At 40.2% G+C, this 23851-nt stretch overlaps 6 protein-coding genes across 6 annotated transcripts; 4 read left to right on the top strand and 2 right to left on the bottom strand. All coding sequences in view use genetic code 12, as the record gives it.

Annotated features, from left to right (window-relative positions):
• Positions 1 to 3814: 3814 nt before the first annotated feature.
• Positions 3815 to 5825, top strand: XUT1 (Xut1p). Its single transcript, XM_064917642.1, has one exon. The coding sequence runs from the start codon at positions 4038 to 4040 to the stop codon at positions 5784 to 5786; it is 1749 nt and encodes a 582-aa protein (XP_064773359.1). The 5' UTR covers positions 3815 to 4037; the 3' UTR covers positions 5787 to 5825.
• Positions 5826 to 7147: 1322 nt separating this feature from the next.
• CSO99 (Cso99p) lies at positions 7148 to 8627 on the top strand. The gene has a single exon (XM_064917643.1). The coding sequence runs from the start codon at positions 7461 to 7463 to the stop codon at positions 8385 to 8387; it is 927 nt and encodes a 308-aa protein (XP_064773360.1). The 5' UTR covers positions 7148 to 7460; the 3' UTR covers positions 8388 to 8627.
• A 145-nt stretch (positions 8628 to 8772) lies between these two features.
• Positions 8773 to 12195, bottom strand: CDC68 (chromatin-remodeling protein). The gene has a single exon (XM_064917644.1). The coding sequence runs from the start codon at positions 11969 to 11971 to the stop codon at positions 8882 to 8884; it is 3090 nt and encodes a 1029-aa protein (XP_064773361.1). The 5' UTR covers positions 11972 to 12195; the 3' UTR covers positions 8773 to 8881.
• Positions 12196 to 13232: 1037 nt separating this feature from the next.
• On the top strand, positions 13233 to 15580 carry PRI2 (DNA primase subunit). The gene has a single exon (XM_064917645.1). It carries the CDS (start codon positions 13592 to 13594, stop codon positions 15140 to 15142), a length of 1551 nt encoding a protein of 516 aa, XP_064773362.1. The 5' UTR covers positions 13233 to 13591; the 3' UTR covers positions 15143 to 15580.
• A 2195-nt stretch (positions 15581 to 17775) lies between these two features.
• CEK1 (mitogen-activated serine/threonine-protein kinase) lies at positions 17776 to 18855 on the top strand (the record flags this gene model as incomplete). Its single annotated transcript, XM_064921720.1, has 1 exon — positions 17776 to 18855. One exon carries the CDS (start codon positions 17776 to 17778, stop codon positions 18853 to 18855), a length of 1080 nt encoding a protein of 359 aa, XP_064773363.1.
• A 2150-nt stretch (positions 18856 to 21005) lies between these two features.
• Positions 21006 to 21593, bottom strand: RJT20DRAFT_1120 (uncharacterized protein; the record flags this gene model as incomplete). The annotated part of the gene is made up of 1 exon (XM_064915779.1): positions 21006 to 21593. One exon carries the CDS (start codon positions 21591 to 21593, stop codon positions 21006 to 21008), a length of 588 nt encoding a protein of 195 aa, XP_064773364.1.
• Positions 21594 to 23851: the final 2258 nt, after the last annotated feature.

Consider the following 23851-nt stretch of genomic DNA (forward strand, 5'->3'; position numbering starts at 1 on the left):
GGAACGTCGTTGTCTATGAAAGGAATGAGTGTATGTGCACGGAATCCGAGGAAATGGCTCTATTGTAGTAGATTCCAGGGATGTTTCTATATGATGAGACCTTATTCCAGACTAGTGGAACAACTTGATGATGAAGAAATGTCCGTAGTGAATTGAAAAAAAAATGACTTGTTTGATGATAGCTACAAATTCAAAATAAAAACGGGACAGCACTGACTATACCGATTTACTGTGGATATGTAGTGTATTATTCGTATCTTGTGTCTCTAGTTAGCTATTCCAATGGTGGTAGGAAACTGTAGCGAGATGGCGATGGATTTATATTAAAAAGAAAGAAGTGTTTAATGACAAAACTGATTGAACAACGTCTCTTCTCCAAACAAATCAACAAGGAAAAGAAAAATAAAGGTAAATATAAAATTATTTATTTCAATTCCTTGACTTGGTTAGTACCGAAGATTTCGTTCCAAGTCAAGCGATGATATATACTGTGCTGTCTAAAAAAAGAACTTCTGGTGAATTTGTGGATTTAGCTACCGACAAGAAATTTAATTAATATATGCCCACTCTACCACCGAATGTCATGTCATCTGCATTCCCCAGTTCCAAATCCGCCCATATAAGGTTAGGAAAGGGCTTACAAGGCTGCCCATACAGGCTACCCCAAAGGGCATCAGTTAGTGAAAAATCGAAAGTGCTCGCGTGATGTTAACTGAGCCCGGAAGTGGGTCGGAAAGGCCGGTGATGACGGCGGCAATGATAATGGCAACTGTCATGACCGACGAGATAAAAATAACGAATAAAATAGTGTAAAATTACGGCGGAAACAGAGAGGAAATACAGCTGTTGCAATCATTGATTTGAAGGGGTTCATGTTGCAGTTGATAAATTCTTCTGTTGGACCCTATACTTTTTAGACTACACGTTTTCTTCTCTTGTGGTATCGTCAAAAGTTCTCATTTATTGGGTGGCTAATGTCTTCCCAGGCACTGCTGCTCGTACGATGGGACCGAATTTGACACCGGCACAGTTTCATGTTCCCGGATGTACCTCCCGTTTCAGCCACTGTCCCGGAAGTACCCTGTTAGATGTGTTTTTCGATAGGCAAACATGGAGAAAAAACACCTCGTAACTGGATTTGTGTATGTGTAAGTGGAGGTGGATGTGGAATCTCGGAACAGTGGACAATAGGGTGACAGCAGGTTTCGAGGCAACCGGTTCCCATTGTTCAACTTGAGTTTTAGTGGATGTGTCGTTGGGAGGATCTGTCGATCGTGAAAAGTCACTATTTCGTATCCTAGATCATGATGTTGCACTTAAGATGCCTTGGGCCCATCGCTTCAAATCACGTAGTGTTTAATGGGAAAACATGATTTTCTTAGCATAAGTCCACCAAAGTCACAATCCCGGAAGACCTGCTGCTCCTTGTCGTCACTAGATGTTTTCCTTCCTCTAACGAGATCAACTTATTAGTGATCTCAACAGTCATCTGCGATATGGACACCATCATACTGTTTTGACCTTACAGAATATTTCATGATGGAGCGGAGAAAATAATCTCTCATGTAATTTACGGTACCCTCGGAAATGCCGCCGCCTTTTTCTTGAGCCAGCATAAATTTGTCTTGTTTCAACAGAGGTGCATAGATGCAGATGATTTTTCTTTTTAGTGTAGCCAATAGGTTATCTGGAAGCCTCATTTCCCGGGTCCACAGTTTTGTACGAACAGTGGTTTATACAATTCGGCAGAAACCAGAATTTGATCTAATAATAAACTACCCGACGTACGAAATCTATCTTTTTATCTAAATTGACCAATTCATGTCGCAACAACGCGTAGCTCACACATTTCAATCCGACTATTCCTTCCTCAAGGTGCATGTCGAGGGTAGTACTACGAAAGAGGGGCCATTTCTATTGTTCAGAAAAGTTTATTTTCTGTAGTTAGTTGCTTGCAGGGGACTTGGTCATTTTACACTTTCAAAATGATCGTCGAAGAAACCTTTTTTACACCGGTTGCATACAATTCCGACTGGAATAGGGCATCCATACGACAATAATAAAGTATTAGGTGTAAAAGATTGGCTATATACAGTACATGATAATAGAAACATCAATGAATCAATACTAAGACTTGAGATTTAGTCAGATCCATGCTTTGCTAATATCCCTTCATACATAACCGCCATTTACTCATTGGGGATTCGTGGAACTTACCGTAAACCCAGTTCGTACGAGAATACATGCCTAATACTATTCATTGGCGTACGGCCAGGGGTCAAAATAATCGATAAATTATAAATTTTACTATCATTTATCACTATTTATTTTTATATGTCCAATCTAATATTGTACATATGTATTCACTATGTCTATTTTTAAAGTCGATTTTGATTTTTGACGATATCATAACTAAGAACTTTACAGCTATAAAGAAATTAAGTTGCAGCCAATTCCATAGTTTTAGCGAAGTTCGGGGGGTCTGCTTTGATAGAAACCAGATTATTGGACCTCTAGAAACTGATTAGTCATCTATCAGTGGTTTCTTAATTCGTGGGGAACCAAGACTTTTATTTGAATATACCCCGTAAAACATGGAACAGTATTACCTAGCATTCCATTGCTAAATTTTCGATTCCAAGTTACTGGTACATATGAGCTTCGATGGGCATCAGGCAGTGTCAATATGATCTGAAGATTCATTCCAAGACTATTAGCTTACCTTCTTATTTCCGTTTTCCTTATCAGACGATAAGATACCGCCCAGATACGACTTTCCTCCCCCCACATGATCTCTATCCCTTAATAATTGAATCCTATCAATGTAATATCGCAACTTTAATTTTTCTTAACTTATTGATTCTCCACTCAGCGTAGAACCAATCATATTACGTCTGACGAATTATCACCACCATGGCCCGTCCCATGCCGTTACTCATTATTTCCGCTCCGTAGACACTCATGTAACGGCGCGATTGTAGTAAATACCTTATTTTTCAATTCCGTGTCTACCATTTTTCAAGTCTCGGAGATCTCCAGAAGCACATTTTTTCAATTCCAATAACCCCAAATACACTCAGATATCGCAGAATATCCTCATTCCAATAGACTTATCAATATTTTTCTAGTATCATCTTATTACCAAACTCTACTAGGAACGCTTTCCAGTTATCTAAATTCTTTCTTTTCTTTCTCATCTTCTGACGGCATCATCCATAACCTGACCCATCCTTCTTCCTCCTACCCAATTCTACCCAAAAATATTCTTCGGCCATGTCCGAGCTTTCTTCCCTCTTAGCCGTGCTATTTGCGACAATACATCCACGCACACATTATCTCTTTCTCTCTCTAATCTCATCTATTTTTTTCACAGCACTAACAGTACGGCACACACAGTCCTTGGGTCTCATTGATTACTGATAAGAATTCCACACTTAAGCGAGGTTGCAGTCCAGCACTGGTACAGAGAGGAGATTTCGTGGCATTTTTCATTACGGAAAGTACAGTGACAGTTGAAGCGTTTTGTGTTGCTCCAGTGAAGCAGCAGTTTACAAGATATTTTCTGTAATTTTTTTAACCTACGGAGATTCCGTTATCGATCAGCTCGAGACACACGTCTTATCTATATTACACAAGCGGTAGTCTCGGCCGCAGAGGGCCTGGTTGCTATCAAGTGAACTCTACTTTTGCAATTGATAATTGTTAGCACAGGTACAACGAGTTTTATTTTTTTTTTTTTTGGTTAGGATCATTTATATAGCTCCGGATTTTTCAGCATCTGGGATTGAAATTTCAGCTTCATTTTTCGAGTTGAACCTGTTAGAGGATATTATAACTAAACATCTGTGAGTTGAGGTGAAAGAAGCGAGTCTCGGCTACCTCTAATTCACCCAGTTGGACTACTACGATTAATATAGCAATTATAGCAAATATTTTTTTGATTATCGTTTGGAGCAGACTGCAACGATTTATAGCTACCGTTTTTCATCTAGTTAATACTAGTTTTTTATAACCTTTAAGCACATTTTTCAGACACAATGGTCTCGGTATCTGGTGCTAAGGACTATGCCAAAAGAGTGGTCAGGAAATGGACCACCAAGGACGGTTTACTTGGAGATTATGACTACAAGTATCTTTTCGTGCCTGACATTCCCTTCATGACCAAAGAACCAAAGACCCAGCCGTTCTTCGGCCTCAACACTGATATGCCAATACTTTTAGGCGCAATTCTCGGTTTCCAGCATGCTTTGGCCATGTTGGCAGGTGTAGTTACTCCACCAATCATTATTGCTGGTGCAGCCAACTTGGACACCAAATTACAAGAATATTTGGTTAGTGCATCTCTTATAACATCAGGGATTTTGTCTTGTATTCAGATCACTCGTTTCCACATATTTGGAACCCCATACTATCTTGGTACGGGACTTTTGTCCGTGGTAGGAACCTCTTTCGCCACGATTTCAATTGTGACAAGTGCCTTTCCAATGATGTATGCCACCGGAGAATGTCCAGTCGATGCTTCTGGTAAGCAATTGCCTTGTCCAGACGGTTACGGTCGTATCTTGGGAAGTGGTATTGTATGTGCATTGCTTGAAATGCTTTTGTCATTCATCCCTCCAAAAATTTTGCAAAAGATCTTCCCACCATTGGTCACTGGACCTGTAGTCTTGTTAATTGGTACAAGTTTGGTAGAGTCTGGATTTCAAGATTGGGTAGGCGGTTCTGGATGTGTGGGCGAGTTATGTCAGGTGGGAGACTTCACAAAGCCATGGGGATCTGCCAACTTCATTGGTTTGGGATTCTTGGTCTACGTAACTATCATTATTGCAGAGAGATTTGGTTCCCCAATTATGAAATCATGCGCTGTCATTGTAGGTTTATTGGTTGGATGTATTGTTGCTGCTGCTTGTGGATACTTCAGTTCCGCTTCCATTGCTTCAGCTCCAGCAGCTACCTTCATTTGGGTTCACACATTCAAGTTGAAAGTTTACGGACCAATTATTTTGCCCTTCCTAGCGGTGTATATTACACTCATGATGGAAGCGATTGGTGACATTACTGCCACTTCTGATGTTTCCCGTTTAGAAGTTGAAGGTGAGTTGTACGAATCCAGAATCCAAGGAGGTGTGTTAGCTGATGGTTTTAATGGTTTGTTATCCGGCTTGATGACTGTCACTCCAATGTCTACATTTGCTCAGAACAATGGTGTCATTTCAATTACTAAATGTGCTAATAGAAAAGTCGGTTATTGGTGTGCCTTTTTCATGGTGGTCATGGGAATTTTTTCAAAGTTTGCAGCTGCTATTGTTTCCATTCCAAAGTGTGTTTTGGGAGGTATGACTTCTTTCCTTTTCTGTTCCGTTGCTGTATCTGGTATTAAGATTATCTCCACTACTGAATTCACCAGAAGAGACCGTTTTGTATTGACTGCCTCCCTCTTGCCCGGTTTAGGAGCAATTTTGGTGAGCAACTGGTTTTCGACTGTATTCACTTACCAAGGAGACAACCGTTCTTTGTCTGGGTTCTTCAACGCCATTATTCTTGTTATGGAGACTGGTTTTGCTGTTACCGGGTTTATTGGTGTGATTCTTAATTTATTAATTCCACAAGTTGCAGACGATATTGAAGAGATCAACGAATACATTTTGGAAACCGTGGGTTCAGCTGACCAAAGAGGAATGGCAAAGATGGCTGAAAAGGAGGGTGTTCCTCTCGAGGCTGTACGTTCACATCTTTCGACCCATTTAGGTCATCTATCTTCTGAAGACCAGAAATTGACGCTTTGAAGCTAGCTAATGTGTGCTCTATTTAATATAATATTTAATTCTGATTTTAATGTATAATTACTACGTTTGAAATGAAATAAGTAGAGATAACGTCGGCAGGTGCTTTCTTGAAAACTAAATCCCTTGAACCAGTTACAATGGTTTTTTTGCTACAATAGAGCAGAGTCAGAGTCACTGGATTTTATTAAACACCTTAGTTACAATTGAGTGGTCACCACAGGAAGCACAGGACAGTTCATCACAGTTCTCTGGGAGCACATGAAGAAACTAATTTAAAGCATGTCTAATTTTGCAATCAAAAAAATGGCTGAACCTTCGTTCACTCTACGCCGTCTAAACGCATACTCCAGTCCAACCAATAACTACAATGCACATGTAATATAGTCGAAGATACATCACCTGAAAATTATGTGTGATTTTCGTGGTTTAACCTTCTGTCATTATGCTGTGAACTGCACTGTCACCACCTCGTATCTTCTAATTATAATTGAAGTTCGTGTAGGTATAGACGTCCACCACTTAAACTGGGGGTAGTAGATTTGCCGGCTGTTAACCACGGTTCGTTTTAATCCACTGAATATTTCAGTTTCGCTGGTCGGTGAGTTTTTTCCACGTCCTGTTAACCGCATATATCCCAGTAAAAGGTAATTTGATAATTTCAGTGTCAACACCATACCATCTCTAAACATGCAAACATGCAAACCAAACATCATACCTTGCAAAATTTCGTCTTCACTCTCTCTGCCACTGGTTCGTTCCCACCTCTATCTCTCAATCTGATGGAATTTACATTGTTATCTCTATCTCTATCTTCTATCTCTACGACAATGCCCACTTACCGCTCACACTTTCCTCATTCACCTGAGCTAATCTTTCTCCCCGACTGCAAGTCCACTCCTCCACCTCCCACTCGCATATCTCTCCGTTTTTCTCTCTTCCTTCTCTCTACCTCTCTTTTCCTTCTCTCTGCCTCTCTCTAACTCTCTCTGCCTCTCTCTTCCTTCTCTCTCCCATCTCCACTCCTCCACCTCCCACCACTCCCACCACTCCACCCACAAGCGCATTTCGCAGCCGTTCTGAGCGGTCCTTTCCCGTAAATAAACCATATTTTTTCTTCCTCCCGAAATAACAGACGACACTAAAAGAGTGATTCGATCCGAGGTCCACACAACACACTACAACCAGGAACACCCCAGAAAACCCGCTAAGATCACGACATTTCATCCCGGAGACAGGCGTAATGGTTGATCTCCGGCCGTTTTTCTTTTGCAAATGTCGTGTTATACCGTACAATGTCTCCACAGTAATAGATAGCGTCAAGGCCAAAAATGTTTCGTTTACCCATGTTGCTTCTTTAGACGGGATTATATATATATCGTAGACTCGTACGTTGTTTGGGGTATACGGAGGTTTGCCAGAAACTGCTATTTAGACTTGTTAGTTTGCTTGAAAATCCCAGTTTTGTACGTTGAAATCGCTGTTTTTAGAGTATTTCACCGTGGTTTTTACATAGTGAAAGGTGAATTTTGTTGTTGAAATATCACCAAAATCCCTGATATCTTACCCCAGTAAACTCTAATTTGGTTGAGAACTGTATTCCTAAGTGTGCAATTTGCCAAGGATACCTAGTTCAACTTTATCGCATCAAAAAGTAAAGAAATCAAGTCCATAATAATGAGTATAGCTGCTATTTCACCATTGTCTACGAAGTTTTCTGCTTCGAAGTCCCAGGGTTTCATACCGTTAAAGGTCATTCTCCAGCTCAGTGATCTCCTCAAAAGATCAGTATTCTCTAGAAAATTCTACCAGGAAATCAACGACAAGGTCTTAGCCAAAAGTGCTACAGTCGACACAAACCTTTACTTTCTTTGTTATTTCACACTTTTATTAAGTGCTACCCTTAATAACAAGCTGAAAATTAAGTATTTTCTCAAAACTCAGAGATACAACTTGATTCAAGTTCTCAAGAAGTCAATTGAATCAACTGTTGGTGGAGATTTGACAAACACATCCAACAAGACGGTAAACTCAATTTTTTCCGCCCAAAAACCAATTTACACAGAGGGAAAGCCTTCTCTGTTAGCCGTTCACTTAAAGGCTATTAGCTCATACTTGGCTGACATTAGAATCTTCAACCGTTTATCGGAGTCTATCAAGTACATGCCTTGGATCATTGACGAGTACACAGCATTTAGAGATCCTACAAATGCAAAACCCAAACTCGACAGATTTATCAATTTGTTACAGTCTCTCAATTGTTTGGTACTTGAGCTTTTAGAAAATGCTGGTTGGATCACAGACCACAATTGGGTCGGTACCAACGACAACGTTTGGTGGTGTACAGAGACCTACATCTGGTGTTCTAGAGTCTGGGGTGCTTATCTATTGATTGAGATTGCTGAGTTGATCAGAAGAACTCCAGTAAGCAAATGGGACAAGAACTGGAAGATCTCTTTGTTCAGACAAGTTATTCAAGTTCCATTGGTTCTTCATTGGTCTTTGTATGACGGCTGTTTGACTCCATTCTGGGTCGGAGTTTGTGGCTGTGGTGCCTCTTGGTGGGGCTTCAAGGACATGTGGAGTTCCATTGACATTAGTTAGAGAGACGAAGAAGAAAGAAAAAGAAGAAGAAAGAAAGAAGAAAAAGAAGAAGATAAAAATAGAAGTTTCACAGTTTGTTTTGGGCTTACCTATGATCCAGCTTCAAGATAATTCTAATATAGCTTATTAGAATTAGCGATTAAGAAAATAGAAAGAACCAATTGATTTGGTTGGCAATCGCTTATTTATTTATTAATTATTGTGTGTATTTCGCTATTTAGATCTACAATAAACTCAATTTCATTTCAGAAATAAGCCTAATAGGCTGATATAGGATAAGAGGAATTTCTTCTTCAAATTACAATTGAAAGCTAGTTGATTGGCTATTAATGGGTGCAAAAAAGTGCTCCCTAGTAATCAACAGCTTCGAAAGATTTTGTATCATGGTCACAATAAACAGAGAAAGCAATTAATCTCTACAGTGATGCACAAAATAATATACATATCAAATTAAAACTTTATAATACTAACATACAAGCCTACGTACATCGATTTTAATCTCTGTATCTCATACTATCTTCCTTTGCTGCCTTCTTTTCCATCTCATCCCAGTCTTCTCCTTCATCACTGTCATCTCCATCAGCACTGGCATCACTTCCAGAGTCTCCACCACTAGAATAATCATCTTCACTTTCCTGGGCACTCTCAACTTCCTCGTCACTAGGATCTTCATCACTGACTTCGAATTCAGACTCTTCCTCCTCTTCCTCCTCATCTTCAGAGTCACCAGCACCGGTCAAAATACTCCAACCACCGTCAGCAAAGAATTGGTATGGGTCGGCCTGGACAGTCTTTAAAATGGCACCCCAGTTCAAGTTCATTTGACCTTCACTCAATGGGATATCAACATCGGTTAACCAGTTCTTGACATCTTCTAACAACTCCATTGGAATGGTATTGATATGAACGACAGGCTTGGATAAATCCTTGAATACAAATACCATATCGAAGTTTTTCAATCCGAATTGAACTCTTTCTAAATGTGCAATCTCAATCTCTTCCAAAGTCACAACTAAGTACGGTGGATCTATTAATTGAATCAAACAATCACGAGTAGGTAAACATAATACAGAGGAACGGAATGGCACACCTTGGAAACCCAATTCTCTGAATGGAATGTCCAAGTCAATAACACCGTTGGAAGAATCAGCAATAAGCTCAGCAAATGCCTTGAATTCCTTGTCTAATAACGCCTTTCTACGTCTTTCTTCTTGTTCTTGTTGTAACTCGTCTTCGTCTCCATATCTGTATCTTCTTTTACGACCTCCAGTCTCATCAAAAGCCATATCACTAGCTTCTCTGTAGAATTGCACATCAAATGTTTTTTTCTTACCAATCATAAGTGGGTTTTTCAAGTGGCAGTGAATGATCACAATTAATTCATCTTTGGATGGTTGGTAAAAGAGATGTTTGATGTTGCTGAAAAGAATGTCAACCTTTTGGTCCATTTTGAAAGATGATTGATATCTCAAACCATTCTCGTGAATTTGCAATACACCGCCAATCTTCTTTGTATCAGGTTGTGGACGAATGTACACATTTTCCAATTTTTTGACTCTTGATCCCTTCAATTCCACCAAGTTGGCTTGCGTTACAACATCAGCCATTTGCTTCCTTTCCAGTTCTCTCTTCACGGAGTCCTTCTTCAAGTCTTGAATAGCTTTAAATACATCGATCATTCTTTGACGATCACGAGACCTCAAAGTAATAGATCTCAAGAACGAGTTATCTGGTGAATCTTCATAAGGCAATTCTGTTCTTCTTGAAGTATTACCACCAGCACCTGGTGAGTTGAAGTTCAAACGAAGATAGGTGTAGTCACCTTCTTCATTTTGAGATCCATTCTTGAATGAGTTGATATGAAATGGAACTGGTCTCCCGCAAACAGGTAAGATAATTGTCTGGTTTTTATAATCGACATGGATTCTCAAATCCCTGACGGAATTAGGAATTTGTGATTCACGGACATACGATTCGTACTTCTTAAACACTGGCTTGAAGTCAGAGGAATCAGTAGCATCTGCCTTGGAGAAACGAGCCAAACCTTCTTGTTGTCTCTTTTCGTGCAATTTGCTCTGGATCTCTTGACGCACCTTCTCGGCGTTTGCATCATCAGCTCCGCTGGATTCATGACGTAACTTGGATTTCAAGATCTTTGAATTGGCTTCGTTGGCAGCCAATTTCTTCTCGATTTGAGTATTCTTCTCGGACTTCACCTTCTTCTCTTCCCTTGGATCGTCGTCTTTGAAATAGAATGAAACTTCAGAACGCTGTTTAGAGGCAGTGGTAAGTAGGATAGGTTCAGATTCACTTACCTTGAAAGTGTCTGTGAGCAAGAGAGCATAGTTTTTCAACTTTGGATTCTTAGTCTTGCTGTTCACAAGTCCGTTGAATCCAACAGTCAATGAAATAATTTGTCCGTTAGTCAACTTTCTTTCATTCTTAGCGTTCAAAATGAAGGTAGAATCTCTAAACTCAATACCAGTCAACCAACCCACATTTTTGGTGAAATGGCTCACTAAGTCCGGTTGTTCAGACTTAATGAACTCAACGGCGCCCTCGTAGACATCCTTTGCAACCTTTCCATCCTTTAACAAATTAGATGTAATATGATCTTGCAACTTTAACAAGAAATCGTAATTGGCTTCAATCTCTGGTGTGGGATCAATAAAGAAAGTTCTTCCAACATTGGAACAGTAGGACTTATATCTCAAACCGATAGAAGCTAAGATAACTCCATCACCAACCAACTGAGAGTCAGTGGATACAGCACTTGGTTTTAAGTCGTATTGTCCACCACTTTGGATAATTGGAGAATAACACCATTCGACTAATTCCGGGTCGAATTCCCGGATTGGACGAAGGATTTTCTTACCAAGAGCTGAGCTAGTATACCACTTGTTGTTCTCAATCTTGTCTTCGATGTCATCTGTGAATGCGGAGTTGGTGATCTTTTTCTCTTCATCTACCACTGTCATCATTTCATTGGCAAAAGTATCCATCATTACAACCGAAGTCTTGGCTGCAATGGTGGTATTGTTGTATTCATCCGAATCCTTTAATTCTAAACTCTTGGAGAGAAGAACAGACACGTCTACTGGAGTCAATTCCTTTGCTGTTGCCAAAACCTCTTTCCATTCTTCGATGAACTTACCCTTGTATTGATCTTTCAATACTGTTCCGTAGTTTGGAGCGGATGGTGAAGACTTCAAAAGTTCAACTAAATCTACAAACAATTGCTTGTTCTTTTCAACATCCTTGGTTCTGGTCCAGATCTCGACAGCTGAGCTGTTGGCGGTTGGTTTCGTTGTCAAATGCTTCAAGTACTTGGCTTTTCCTTCCGATGTGATGAACACCAACTTGTCCTGAGTGATGTAGATGGCTGTGTGGACAAATTCGTACCCCAAAAGCCAGTTCTGTAACACGGTGCTCTTCTTGTAGGTGTTTTCATCGTCCCTAGCACCAACGACTATGAGGACCTGGGCAGGAAATGAATCCTTTTCCTGGATGAGGTTCTTCTGCACAATGGAGAGACGCTTGTGGAACGTATTGGCGTCGATATTGACCCCTTCGTCCTTACTCATCGTGGTAATTCTTGTAGATTCTATAGTTTAAATCGATTATAGCGGCTAAATATTTCACTATTCACGATACTCTTGCTAGCAATATTCGTAACAATCACCGATTTCTACGCGGATTTCGGCCAAAGTTGTAGTTTGACTTGGTTTTGTACGTACTAGTGAGATTCTACGGTCAATTCTATCTCTTTTCCAGACAATATTCCCCCGATGATACCTGATCTCTTGCCACCTAACCATTTGATAGAAGAATTGACAACCATAAAAGACGCATTGAGCGTTGAGTGTAATTGGGGAGTCGTGTGGGAGGATAAAAAAGAATGAGAGAAGGGGGAGACATAAATGAGGCATGGGACATGAGACATGACATGGGACATGAGACATTAGAGGTATGATTGGGTTGTCTACGACATGGATATGGACATGGATATGGAAATCGATGTGGATATAGGCGTGAAAATGGACAATAGACATGAATATGGACATAGGCGTGACATAGGTATAGACTTGATCCTAGACATGTACTTTACATAGTCCTGGAAAGTGATGAGAGACAGGGACATAAAGAAAGCAGGGAAGACAAGAGAAGACTTCACTGTGTGTGAGTTATATGTAGGCAACAGAGAGGCATAATATACTAGCAGAGACTTAACTATAACCTTAACTATGAGAAAGAATTAACTATGAGAGAGACTAAACGTTTAGTGGTAAACTATGCGAAGATAATTATGTAGAGTCTTAGCAAATAGAAAAACATAAATGAGAGAGACTTATCTATGAGAAGGAATTAACTATGAGAGAGAATTAACTATGAGAGAGAATTAACTATGAGAGAGATAAGACTATGAGAGAGAATTACCTTCGAGAGACATAATTACCAGAAAGACTTAACCATGAGAGACATGGCTGTGAGAATCAATTTAGCAAAGTCTAACAGAGAAAGAATAACGAAAAGAAAAAATAAAAGCTAGAAATTCTAATCTGATGGATATAACCGTAAGGTAAAAGACACAACTGCGAGAGAGAAAGTGATCCTTAGTACATTATCTCCTTTATGGTTTTGTTTGTCCCATTCCCAGTAGTCTCTATCTCATATGGAACACACACTTCTCACTTCTGTCGCAGATCGTGGTGACTGCAGACACTGGAAAGTCGCAAGAAAAAAAAAAATCAGGAAAACACGAAGACGCGTTGTTTTGGTTTTGGTTTTGGCATGGGAAAGAAAGAAATGGTGATGATGTTCTTTGGTGGTCTTGTTGTATGGAGTTGAGACGATTAAGGAAAAGAGTTCGAATACGGGAAAAGGTAGACGAAAATCGATTTCTAATATTCTGATTTCATTGAAAAAGTTATATTAAAAGTGTGATTGTAACTTTGTTGCTTTGACTATTACCTTCTTGAACGTGTAACTCCCATCAGTACAAGTTTCCGCGTATCACAGAAGAGTAGATAAGCATTGTTACCCGGTGAAGTATATTCCGTGTTTTCTAACCAAATCAAATAGGATTGTAGACTTACGACTGGTTAGAACCTGCTTTCTTGAAAGTTAGATTAAATACAGCTTTCAGACAAACAAAGTCCTGTCATTCAACCTCATTCAACGACTCATTCGATCACTTTATCATAATGTTCAGACTGACCAAAAGAAGAACCGCAGGACGTAGAAACTTCGAAGAAGTGGCAGCATATTCGTCAAATGCTAACTCTGGCCTTTATTCTTCAAGATTGTCCTTCTATGACGTTCCTCCGTTAGATGAAATCACGTTGGAAGAATTTGAAATGTGGGCTATTGACAGATTGAAGATACTTATTGAAATTGAATCATGTGTGGCACGTTCAAAGTCGGTGAAAGAAATAGAAAGCACAATTAAGCCAATGCTTTTGAAGTATTTGCCATTGAACAGCAGCGGCCCAGATGTGCTCCAGGAGAGAAAGAAAGACCATTATTCACACTATATCTTGAGGCTTGTCTTCTGTCGTACTGAAGAATTGAGAAAGAAGTTCATTAAAAATGAAACACAACTTTTCAAGGTAAGATACAACTTGCTTCAACCTAAAGAGCAACAAGAGTTTGTGGACTATTACCACAACAAATTAAGCTGGAAATATATCAGCAGCGAAGAGAAGAGTGAGTTGTTCGAAGAATTATACGCAGCCACTGGGTTAGTCATAAGAGGCAACTTATTGGCAGAAGGAGAATCCATGACCAATGACCAACTCAAACAGCACATCAAACTAAAAGAAAACTTCATCAAATTACCTTTCGAGAAAGTACCCAACCTTGTGGGCTCTCGTTCCATTTTCATCAAGAAAGGTTACGCTTATATACCCACAACTTTACAATTGAATTTATTGGCTGTGGAATTTCAAGAATCTTTAAGTACCCAATTAATGAGAACTTTTCAATCGATTCCACGCCTTGACGAAGATGACAGATTGTTACCCTTATTAAACAACTTATCGCATAACTTCTCTAGTGTTGAATACAATGGCTTTGAAGTTGACTCGTCCTTGGCATCTGACATCAATGCATCTTCAATTGCCACACAAGCGATTACCAAGCATTACCCGCTTTGTGCATCCCATTTGCAAAGGAATATGATGGACAACAGTCACTTGAGATTCACTGGTCGTCAGCAGTTGGCTTTGTTCCTCAAAGGTATTGGGCTCAGTATTGATGAAGCTATGAAGTTCTGGTCATACCAGTTCACCAAAAATCCTACACTGATGACCATTGAAAAGTTCAATAAGGAATATAGATATAATATTCGTCACACCTATGGTTTGGAAGGTGCACGTACTAAGTATCAGCCATGGAACTGTGCCAACATTATGGCTCAACCAAAGCCATTAAAAGGAGAATACCATGGCTGTCCTTATAGAGATTTAGGCACAGAGTCTTTGATCATGAGCCTCAATGAAATGGGCATCCATGACCAACATGAGCTTAATCAGGTCATGGAAGATGTCGATAGAAGAGACTACACGGTAGCTTGTACCAGAGTTTTTGAGTTGACTCATAAACAACAATTGGCTACTCAGAAGAGTTTCGAAGGTATGCACATTTCCCATCCTAATTTGTACTTTGACCGTTCCAGACAACTTGAGAGAAGCGAGAATAAGACTGTGACTGGATTAGGAAGTGGAGCATTGCAGGACATTGTTGCAGAGGAATGATCTGACTTCAGTGGTTTATAATCGTATGTACAATAATATTAATATAACTAACAACTCTAATATTGCAGATATACCATCTGATGTAGTCAATGCCTCAGTGCATAAACACAACGCAAAGGAGAAAGTAACTTCAACTATAGCCAAGGTTGTGCACTTTTTGTCAGAGAAGTAACTTCAAATATAACCAAGTTTGTTCCATTTTTGTGAATTCAACCCAAATAAAAGGTGCAACACTACATAGTCTCGAACTAGTACTTTCATCTAGAGTAATTGTTGCAAAATTTGACTCTAAAGTTTGTTTATGTCGTTTTCTATTTTTTTTACGTCAGATAACGCAAATCCCACACTAAGAATTTAACGAGTATGCATGTTTTTATCAAACAGTTGTCCCTTCACCAGCCTCGTTGCTCTCCCTGTTACTGGGCGTTTCAACCAAGAATATGCCCTGTCTCTACCACATCCATCCAAGATCCCTTCACCTTAAATAAGGTGTTGTTTAGAGAGGTTATTTGACTATACGCAGGTGCACCCAAACCTGAAACTGTGCCAAACCACAGCATAACTTAAAACTGTACAGGGTTACATAATAATGGATATGACAAGATAAAAGCCGGGAGAATGGGGCCACGAGCGACGTCATTAGAGGATTTTTGCCGTATATCAGTTTCATGTATCATATGTGACAGGTGAGACATGTAGAGTCTCGAGCACTGATCGCCAGACATCCCTTGTTGATGTCGTCTTGTTTCTTCGTTTTCAGGCACCAATGAATAATGGCGCGATTCGGTACCTTGTTCCTGAATAAGTGAGCTCGCTTATTGAAAAAAAAATCTCAAAAAACATGAGGGGACACAGAATGAGGCAGCAGTATCCATGACGCAGTGGTGTCTGTGGGATGAAGAAGCAGCCCCATAGAAGAATTTCGTATGAGAGTATCAGGTACAAGTCTTGGTCACACATTCGTACTTTGTTTCGTACAGCTGGAAAGTTCGTATTCTCCATCGACTGTGCGTCCATCGGACCAGACTAATGGCCAGTGCTAGTGTCTTTTTCATAATGGTGCATCGTCGACTGTACCGATTCAGACGGAAGGTAAACATTTTGACATAAATAATATATATATATAATGTAGCAAATAAAATAATAAAATAATTATGATGCATATCCAAGGGCTTATAGCCCAGCCTATGGACATTTTAGCACGGACGTTGGATTAATGTTATCCACAAATGCTCCTCTAAAAGCCGTACACAATGTGTATTTTGGATCTGCTGGCTGGTCGTGGCTGAGGGGCTGCGATCTTCTAAAGCTTATTTGGTGAAAAATCAGGCCAACCGGACAACACGGTGCATGAGCAAAAGTCTACAGTTGCATCTGAGTGTCGTATTTCCATTCAAACAATACCATGACGGCAAGTGTGCTTTTCCGGTATTTGTTATGTATCGTCGCCCTTTCTTCTTCCGATGAAAGTCCTGATTCCCACATTTTATCCACATGAAACCGCTTCGCCAAAGGTTCCTTCAGGGTTTTGAATTTTAACGTCTTGTAGGAGCGATCTGATCTGCTAACAACAAATTTGTCGCATTGATCACCCCGGTTTTCAACACTGATCTGGCTACCCTGAACTAGTCGCCCTGAAGTACTAAAGTGACCAATTGGCAGATCCATGGGGGTTCCTTGTCCTAGTTCCATCTTGATTCCCACCCACACAGGACATTCTTGTTTGAAACACCCTTCAACAAAAGCTACTGCATACAACCTGGTTCCTGTACTGGCTAATAACCAATATCTAATCGAGCTGGAACAGTAAGCAGCGCCGTAAACAATTGATATGCATGGGGTATGGATCAGATTCTAGTGTAACATCTCTTTTGTTCACAAATTTACGTAGACTTCAATATATAAATATATAAGTTAACTGCTCCCCACGTCAACAACTTGGTTCGTGGATTATTCAGTTGTCGCACACATTTTCGTTTCTTGTCATTCCTTTGTCGTTTTTGTCACTTTTGTCATTTTTGTCATTTTTGTCATACTTGTCATTCTTGTCATTCTTGTCATTCTTGTCATTTCATTCCTTTCGTCACCACCTTTGTCATTCCTTGGCCACGGATTCTCGGACTCTCATCAGCTTCTGTGTCCTTCGTAGTCTTATTGCTTGATCCACTTACTCGTAACTGAAATTTCTGGATCCAAAACGAAACCATAAACCTCAGGCAGCACTTTTCAGTTTCAGTCCAATTAAGCGGTTCATTTCGTTTAATTGCTTTGGGCCGATTTTAATCCCAACAGTACGATTTTGGCATTACAAACTCTCCAAGTGAATAGTTCAGAAAGGTTCGGGACGTACGAAAGATATCGCGGTTTCAACCATCTCATTTACAGATCCATCACGGCATTATAGCATTTAGCACTGGAAACTCATCATAGTTTAATACCGCGCTTTACTTTCAATAGTTATCACAGCAGTCATTATAATAAGGCCATTCCAAATACAAGCGGACCATCAGTGAATATTCGATTTACTCTATTCATAGTCCAAAACTAGAACATCATAACTTGTTCAGAACCTTTATCCTAGCATTTTTCGTTATTTGTTAGGAACATCATAGCATTCATAACCACGTCGCACCATGAACATAGAACAGCCACAGGGTCAACCTCCAAGACAAATCTCGTTTAACGTCTCCAGCCACTACCAGATCTTAGAGATTGTGGGTGAAGGAGCATACGGTATCGTATGTTCAGCTATTCACAAGCCGTCTAACCAGAAGGTGGCTATCAAGAAAATCGAGCCGTTTGAGCGGTCCATGCTCTGCCTTCGTACCCTTCGTGAATTGAAACTTTTGAAGCATTTCAACCATGAAAATATCATTAGCATCTTGGCCATACAAAGGCCTGTAAATTATCAGCTTTTCAACGAGATCTACTTGATCCAAGAGCTTATGGAAACTGATCTTCACCGAGTGATCCGGACACAGAAACTAACTGACGATCACATCCAATACTTCATCTACCAAACATTACGTGCGCTCAAGGCCATGCACCTGGCCAATGTTCTACATCGTGATTTGAAACCGTCCAATTTGCTTCTTAACTCCAACTGTGATTTGAAAGTATGTGACTTTGGATTGGCACGTTCAATTGCATCCAGTGAAGATAATTTCGGCTATATGACAGAGTATGTCGCTACAAGATGGTACCGTGCCCCAGAAATAATGTTAACGTTTCAAGAATATACTACAGCTATTGATGTATGGTCAGTGGGGTGTATTCTTGCTGAGATGTTGAGCGGGCGTCCACTCTTCCCTGGTCGTGATTACCACAACCAACTATGGCTCATTATGGAGGTCTTGGGAACTCCAAATATGGAAGATTATTACAATATCAAGAGTAAGAGAGCTCGTGAATATATTCGATCATTGCCATTTTGCAAGAAGATTCCGTTCCAGAACCTTTTCAGCAACAACCCTCAAATTAACCCATTGGCTATCGACTTGCTCGAGAACCTTCTTATATTCAACCCTGCCAAACGTATCACGGTTGACGATGCCTTGAAACATCCATATTTAAAGCTCTACCACGATCCAAATGATGAGCCCATCAGCGAGAAAATTCCTGAGGACTTCTTTGACTTTGACAAGCGTAAAGATGAGCTCAGCATTGAAGAGTTGAAGAAGATGTTGTATGAAGAGATCATGAAGCCATTGTAGAGATGGTTGAAGGAGGAATAAATGTGGGAGGGGAATTAATGGAAGTGCAATTATGCCTATTATTATTCCTACGAGTATAAACAAAGATTGAAAAATATAGAAGGAGAAGAAATAAGTATATTTCACATCGATTTGGACATTTCTTGTAATTGATTGTGTTGATACTGAAACACACAGCACAGTGGTCGAAACTCGATTTAGACAAATGTTTCATCCATGGTTTCTACGAGTTATCACCGTGATTTGGTTATGGACCACTGGCAACTACTTTGCATTGCCTATATATGTAGTTTAGTACATTGAATGCAGGCTATCAACAGCTCGTTACTTGTTGTAGGTTGTTTAGATTATCTAGCAATTGAATCGTTCAGGGTGTTGATAACAGAAGGGTTAATGGCCACTTGTGTAGGATCAAAGGAGAAGAGGAATTGTTTACTTTTTAACATAAAACCACGCAGTAATACAGGGTCTTGCAGCGAGATGGATAAGTACACACGTACTGTATTGTGGTTAGGGGATGTCAATGTTAACGTGACTGGTTGCATAGTGGATCACTGTGATCGCGTTATTTGAAAAGTTGGTGTTTCGTGATCTTTCTTTAATTGGTTTTAAAAGGCTTAAACACGGTTGAACCCGTGATTTTTGGTTAATGGAAGACAATGATAGAGGCTATGGTTAAGGTCTTGTTGAGTAGTTTTAGGCAGTCTTCTGGTGCTACCGTTATTGTCGTTGTCGTGGTTGTTGTTGTTATTGACATTATCTACCGTTACCACAAAAAAATGTTGTATTTTATTTAATTGTTAAAGACCTCCCCCCTGTCAACCTACTAGTTATTCGAACCGTACTGTACTATGAATTCCTATTATGTTGTATATTGTATATTGATCTCTTGCTCTTTTGCTCTTTTGAATACTGATTGTGAGATAATGTCTGCACTTCATTCATCATTTTCCATTCGCAGCTTTCATAACCCACATTGTCGCATTTGAGGAGTGTGTTGTTGAAGTCTTTATTGTGGTTACTGTGTGGTTATTGCGTGGTTGTCGTTCTGATAGTCTTTTATTATTTGTAATATTATAGTCATTATTTCGTCATTTTACAAATAGCGAGTGTATTAAGGTTTTACTTCTCGTTGTGACTGTTGTTTCTTTAATAGAGTTGCTTTACTGTAGTATTTGTTTTATGTAGTCTTTGTCGCGTTGATAATGTTTATATGTTGTTGTTTATTCTACCATACATTTGTGACTCAGTATTGATTGTTACTCACTTACGTTTTGTTACAAGTAACTGATGCAAAAAATTAAAAGAGGTTGTTTATGGTTGTTTATATTACTATTACAATTCTCATATTGGTTTCCGTCTGCTATTAGCGCGCAGTAACCATTGTTATTTGGCTTGTCAGAATTCTCCTTCACAACATTACTTCTCTCAAGACATTTATTACTCTCGCGTACTTTCATCACATTCTTCAAACTACTAACGTCTCGTTTTGCAACAAGTGTTATACACGTAATCGCACATTACCTCTCAATCAAAGACTTACACACACACAAGTAGAATACATATACCCCAATTCTTCTTATACTTCTCCTCCTCTCCTCCTCTTAATCTCTTCACCCTCATGGCCTCTCCCTCTCCCCCTCTTGTACCGCACCTCTACCCCATACTCTGACCAACGCCAAGAACCCGTTCATCAACGCGCTTTTTATCACTATTGTGATCCACATTGTTCCAATGTTCCTGAATATCAACAGTGCCCCTAACAACATCACCTCAGCCTCATTACTTCACCACCAACACATTTAACACATAGCGTGCATTCCTAGTATACAACATAAAACATAGATAAATATAAAACAAGCGGAGAAGAAGAAGTCGCTGCAGCCATTCGTATGCTGAGCCCGGTGCACCCGTAAATACACCCTTTTAGTAGCAGTTACTATACTATTGGAGAAAGTACCCATTCATAGTCTCATTACCAAAATAAACCAGGAGCCAGTACTGGTTCCGTTTCTATAATAATACAACAGTTAAATAATCCCAAAGAATATAAATGTCTTCAGTAGAGTCGTAGTTCGAGTCAAATCAAAGTCCAATAACCATCGTTTCTCTTCAATCACACAAGCACAAAGCTCTACCCCTTACACCCTTTACTTCTTTCTTCCGAATAAACCACCCTTCTTCTTCTTCTTTTTACCATCATGCTTCAAACTGGTGGCACTGTAATTTCCGGCTTGGTAGACTGGCTGTTCGACATTATTGTTGAAGTTAATCACAGGTCTTCCTGAAGCGTTGGCGTGTTCGCCGTTACTTCCGTTTTGTAAGTTGTAGAATGGGAAATCTTCATGGAATCCCCATCCCAATCTCTGGGACTCTAACTGGTCACGGTAGCCAACCTCACCGGTAATGGCATACTCGAAACCTCTAATGGTATCCAAAGGTCTTTCGTTTCTGGCACGTGTAGGGTTAGACATGTCAGACTGACTGATGGGGTTACCGAAGATATCCTTCAAGTCGTTGGAATCCTGGGACAAGTAGGATGGTCTTCTATTGTTGTAGGATCTGTCAGCGGCTTGTTCGAAAGGCTGGGCCTCGTGAACAGCGGTCAAGATAGGATCATGGACGTTGACTGAGTGCATCTTGTAGTTGGCCTGGTCCTTGGACGAGATCTTGATGTCTATTTCACCGGCACTGGTGGGTTTCTTGTTCTGGGAAGATTTTGATCTGAAGATAGCCATTTTGAGTGATTTCTAGTGTGTAAGACGATTTTTTGGATCAACGAAAGATAGTAGCTTCGATGGGTCTTTAATACTGATCTGATGTTCTGATCCGCTTGGCAGTAAAGCGATAGAACGGCGGCGGAGTTTGTGTTTTAGTGAATGTGTCAAGAGCGAATGCGGGAAAGGCTCACAACGAAAGGCACCGTGGTCTCTATGGTATCACTAGCGAGGGAAGTATTGATAACTAGTTTGCAAAGGTGAAATTTCCACTGGAACCCAATAAAGAAACAACAGTAGAAAGTATATGGGAAAGAAAAAGTTTCGCAAAAGTTAGAAAAGAAAGCAAAGAAGAAAGTGGTAACCAACAAATGTCAAGCAACGATGAAGGTGAAAAGAAACCGGCTCCTACAAATCAACCCAAATTAGCCTCTACCACAAATAGCACAGGAACAGCGGATTAGGAAATAGCGAAATTGGAACCGGATATTAGGAACAGGAAAATTGGATTAGGAAGGATTAGGGAGGAAGGATAGAGGAAAAAGGGGAATAGCCCGAAATTCGAGATTTGGTGGGTGTTAAAAGAAATGCTGGTAATGTATTTAGTTATGCCTACGGTTGATAGAAGGTTGTGGTGGTTGTATTGGAGGTGGTGGTCGTGGTGTGTCTGTACGGAGAAAGTAGCGAGTAACACAGTGGTCTAACGAGAAATCGGCAAGAATAGAGAGGGAAAGTGAGAAGTGTGAGGTGGGTGAAAATTTTATACGACGGCAGGAGAGGAGAGGAGAGGAGGAAATTGTGTGGACAGAGGCGTTTATCGGTGGAAAAGTAGTGGTGGGATGTACGTAGGATGTACGTGGGAGAGTTGTCAATGAATAAAAATTGTGCTTAGCAGGTTAAAAATGGCGGTAAGTTTGAATGGGAAGGTGGAAAGTACTTAGCGGTGCAAAGGAGGAGGCGGTGCGAAGTCCTTTGGTATGTATAACCAAAGCAAGGTTCAGATTTACAAGGAAATCGGGGGACTATTGTTAAATTTGTTGGCGTGGTTCATTGTTTCTCTATGTTCCCTATAGCTCCTTCAAGCATCCGAGTACTACAAGGCTGGTTTTCTCTCACCAACATGCTGACACTTCATGGGAAACGAATGGACGTTTAACCTTAGAAAATACTGTGCTGGCTGCGAATCAGAGTGGCTGCGGCACATCGGAGACTGTGAGCAGATGCTCGCTGTTGTTCCGTGAAAGTTAACAAACACGAAGAGAACTCGTACAGATTTCGATATCCATGTCCTATGATTCATACCAAAGGGGTGCGAAGGGGTGTCAGCCTTATGCTCTTGACGTAATATTGATCTCCAGATATCTCCTTGTGATCCTAACAACAATGGATCAATGAGCCGTAGTCCTACCCGATTCTCACACCAGCCAACCTTCCTTATTGTGCGAGATTTTGTCCCTACAGGTTCCCTACCACCACAAAAATCTGCAGCAACTCGCGGGAACTAACTGAGCGAAGAATAGTGGGGTTAATTGGGCTATGCTACAAATTTCCTCAGTAACCATGTATGTAATTTAGTTGGAAGGAGTACACAGGGCAATCTCCCAGATCCCATAGTGTCAAGAGCCCATCAGGTGAAAAATTGTGAATGCATAAAACTTATGTGGGAACTGACACTTGCTGAAAGAGAGGTGCACATGTGCATATTTCAGAGTTCTATACTTGGGATTGGTTTGAGCTGTACTGGTTGATATTGAGTTTTATCACAGGAAGAATGAGATAGAGATCCTGGATTTGCTCCGATCAAGATGAAATCTGAACGACTATTTCAACGAGACCACTCAAATCTCGCTCAAAGCTGTTCATTGTGTGGGTAATACGCCCTTGCTACTTGATGTACATATAATTGCCTACTTGATGTGCATCTTCTTGAAAGCCACTGAAAACTTTTTGACTCCATCGCCGGTTATAAATAGAACAAAAAAAAAGTTGGTATCGGCGTGGGGAGATCGAGAATCAGAAAAATTAGAGGAACGACACGCATGCGCGTTTTCGCGATAGCGAGACTGTTTGATTGATTCAGATCAGCATCCAGGAACGGTAATATCGGTGATGAGCACAGGCGATAGGCGAGGTGGGGGTGTGTGTTCCCAGGCTTATGGTAATTGGATGAATGGAGTTCGAGATCCTGGTGTGTGAAGGAGGGTTATCAAGTGGTTACTTGCTTTGGAAGTCTTTCCCTCAACTTAGGAACTAAAAACTCAAGTACTCGATTGTTCTTT

Source organism: Scheffersomyces xylosifermentans, assembly GCF_036884685.1.
Source record: "Scheffersomyces xylosifermentans strain CBS 12540 chromosome Unknown RJT20scaffold_6, whole genome shotgun sequence".
NCBI classification, from domain to species: Eukaryota; Fungi; Ascomycota; class Pichiomycetes; order Serinales; family Debaryomycetaceae; genus Scheffersomyces; species Scheffersomyces xylosifermentans.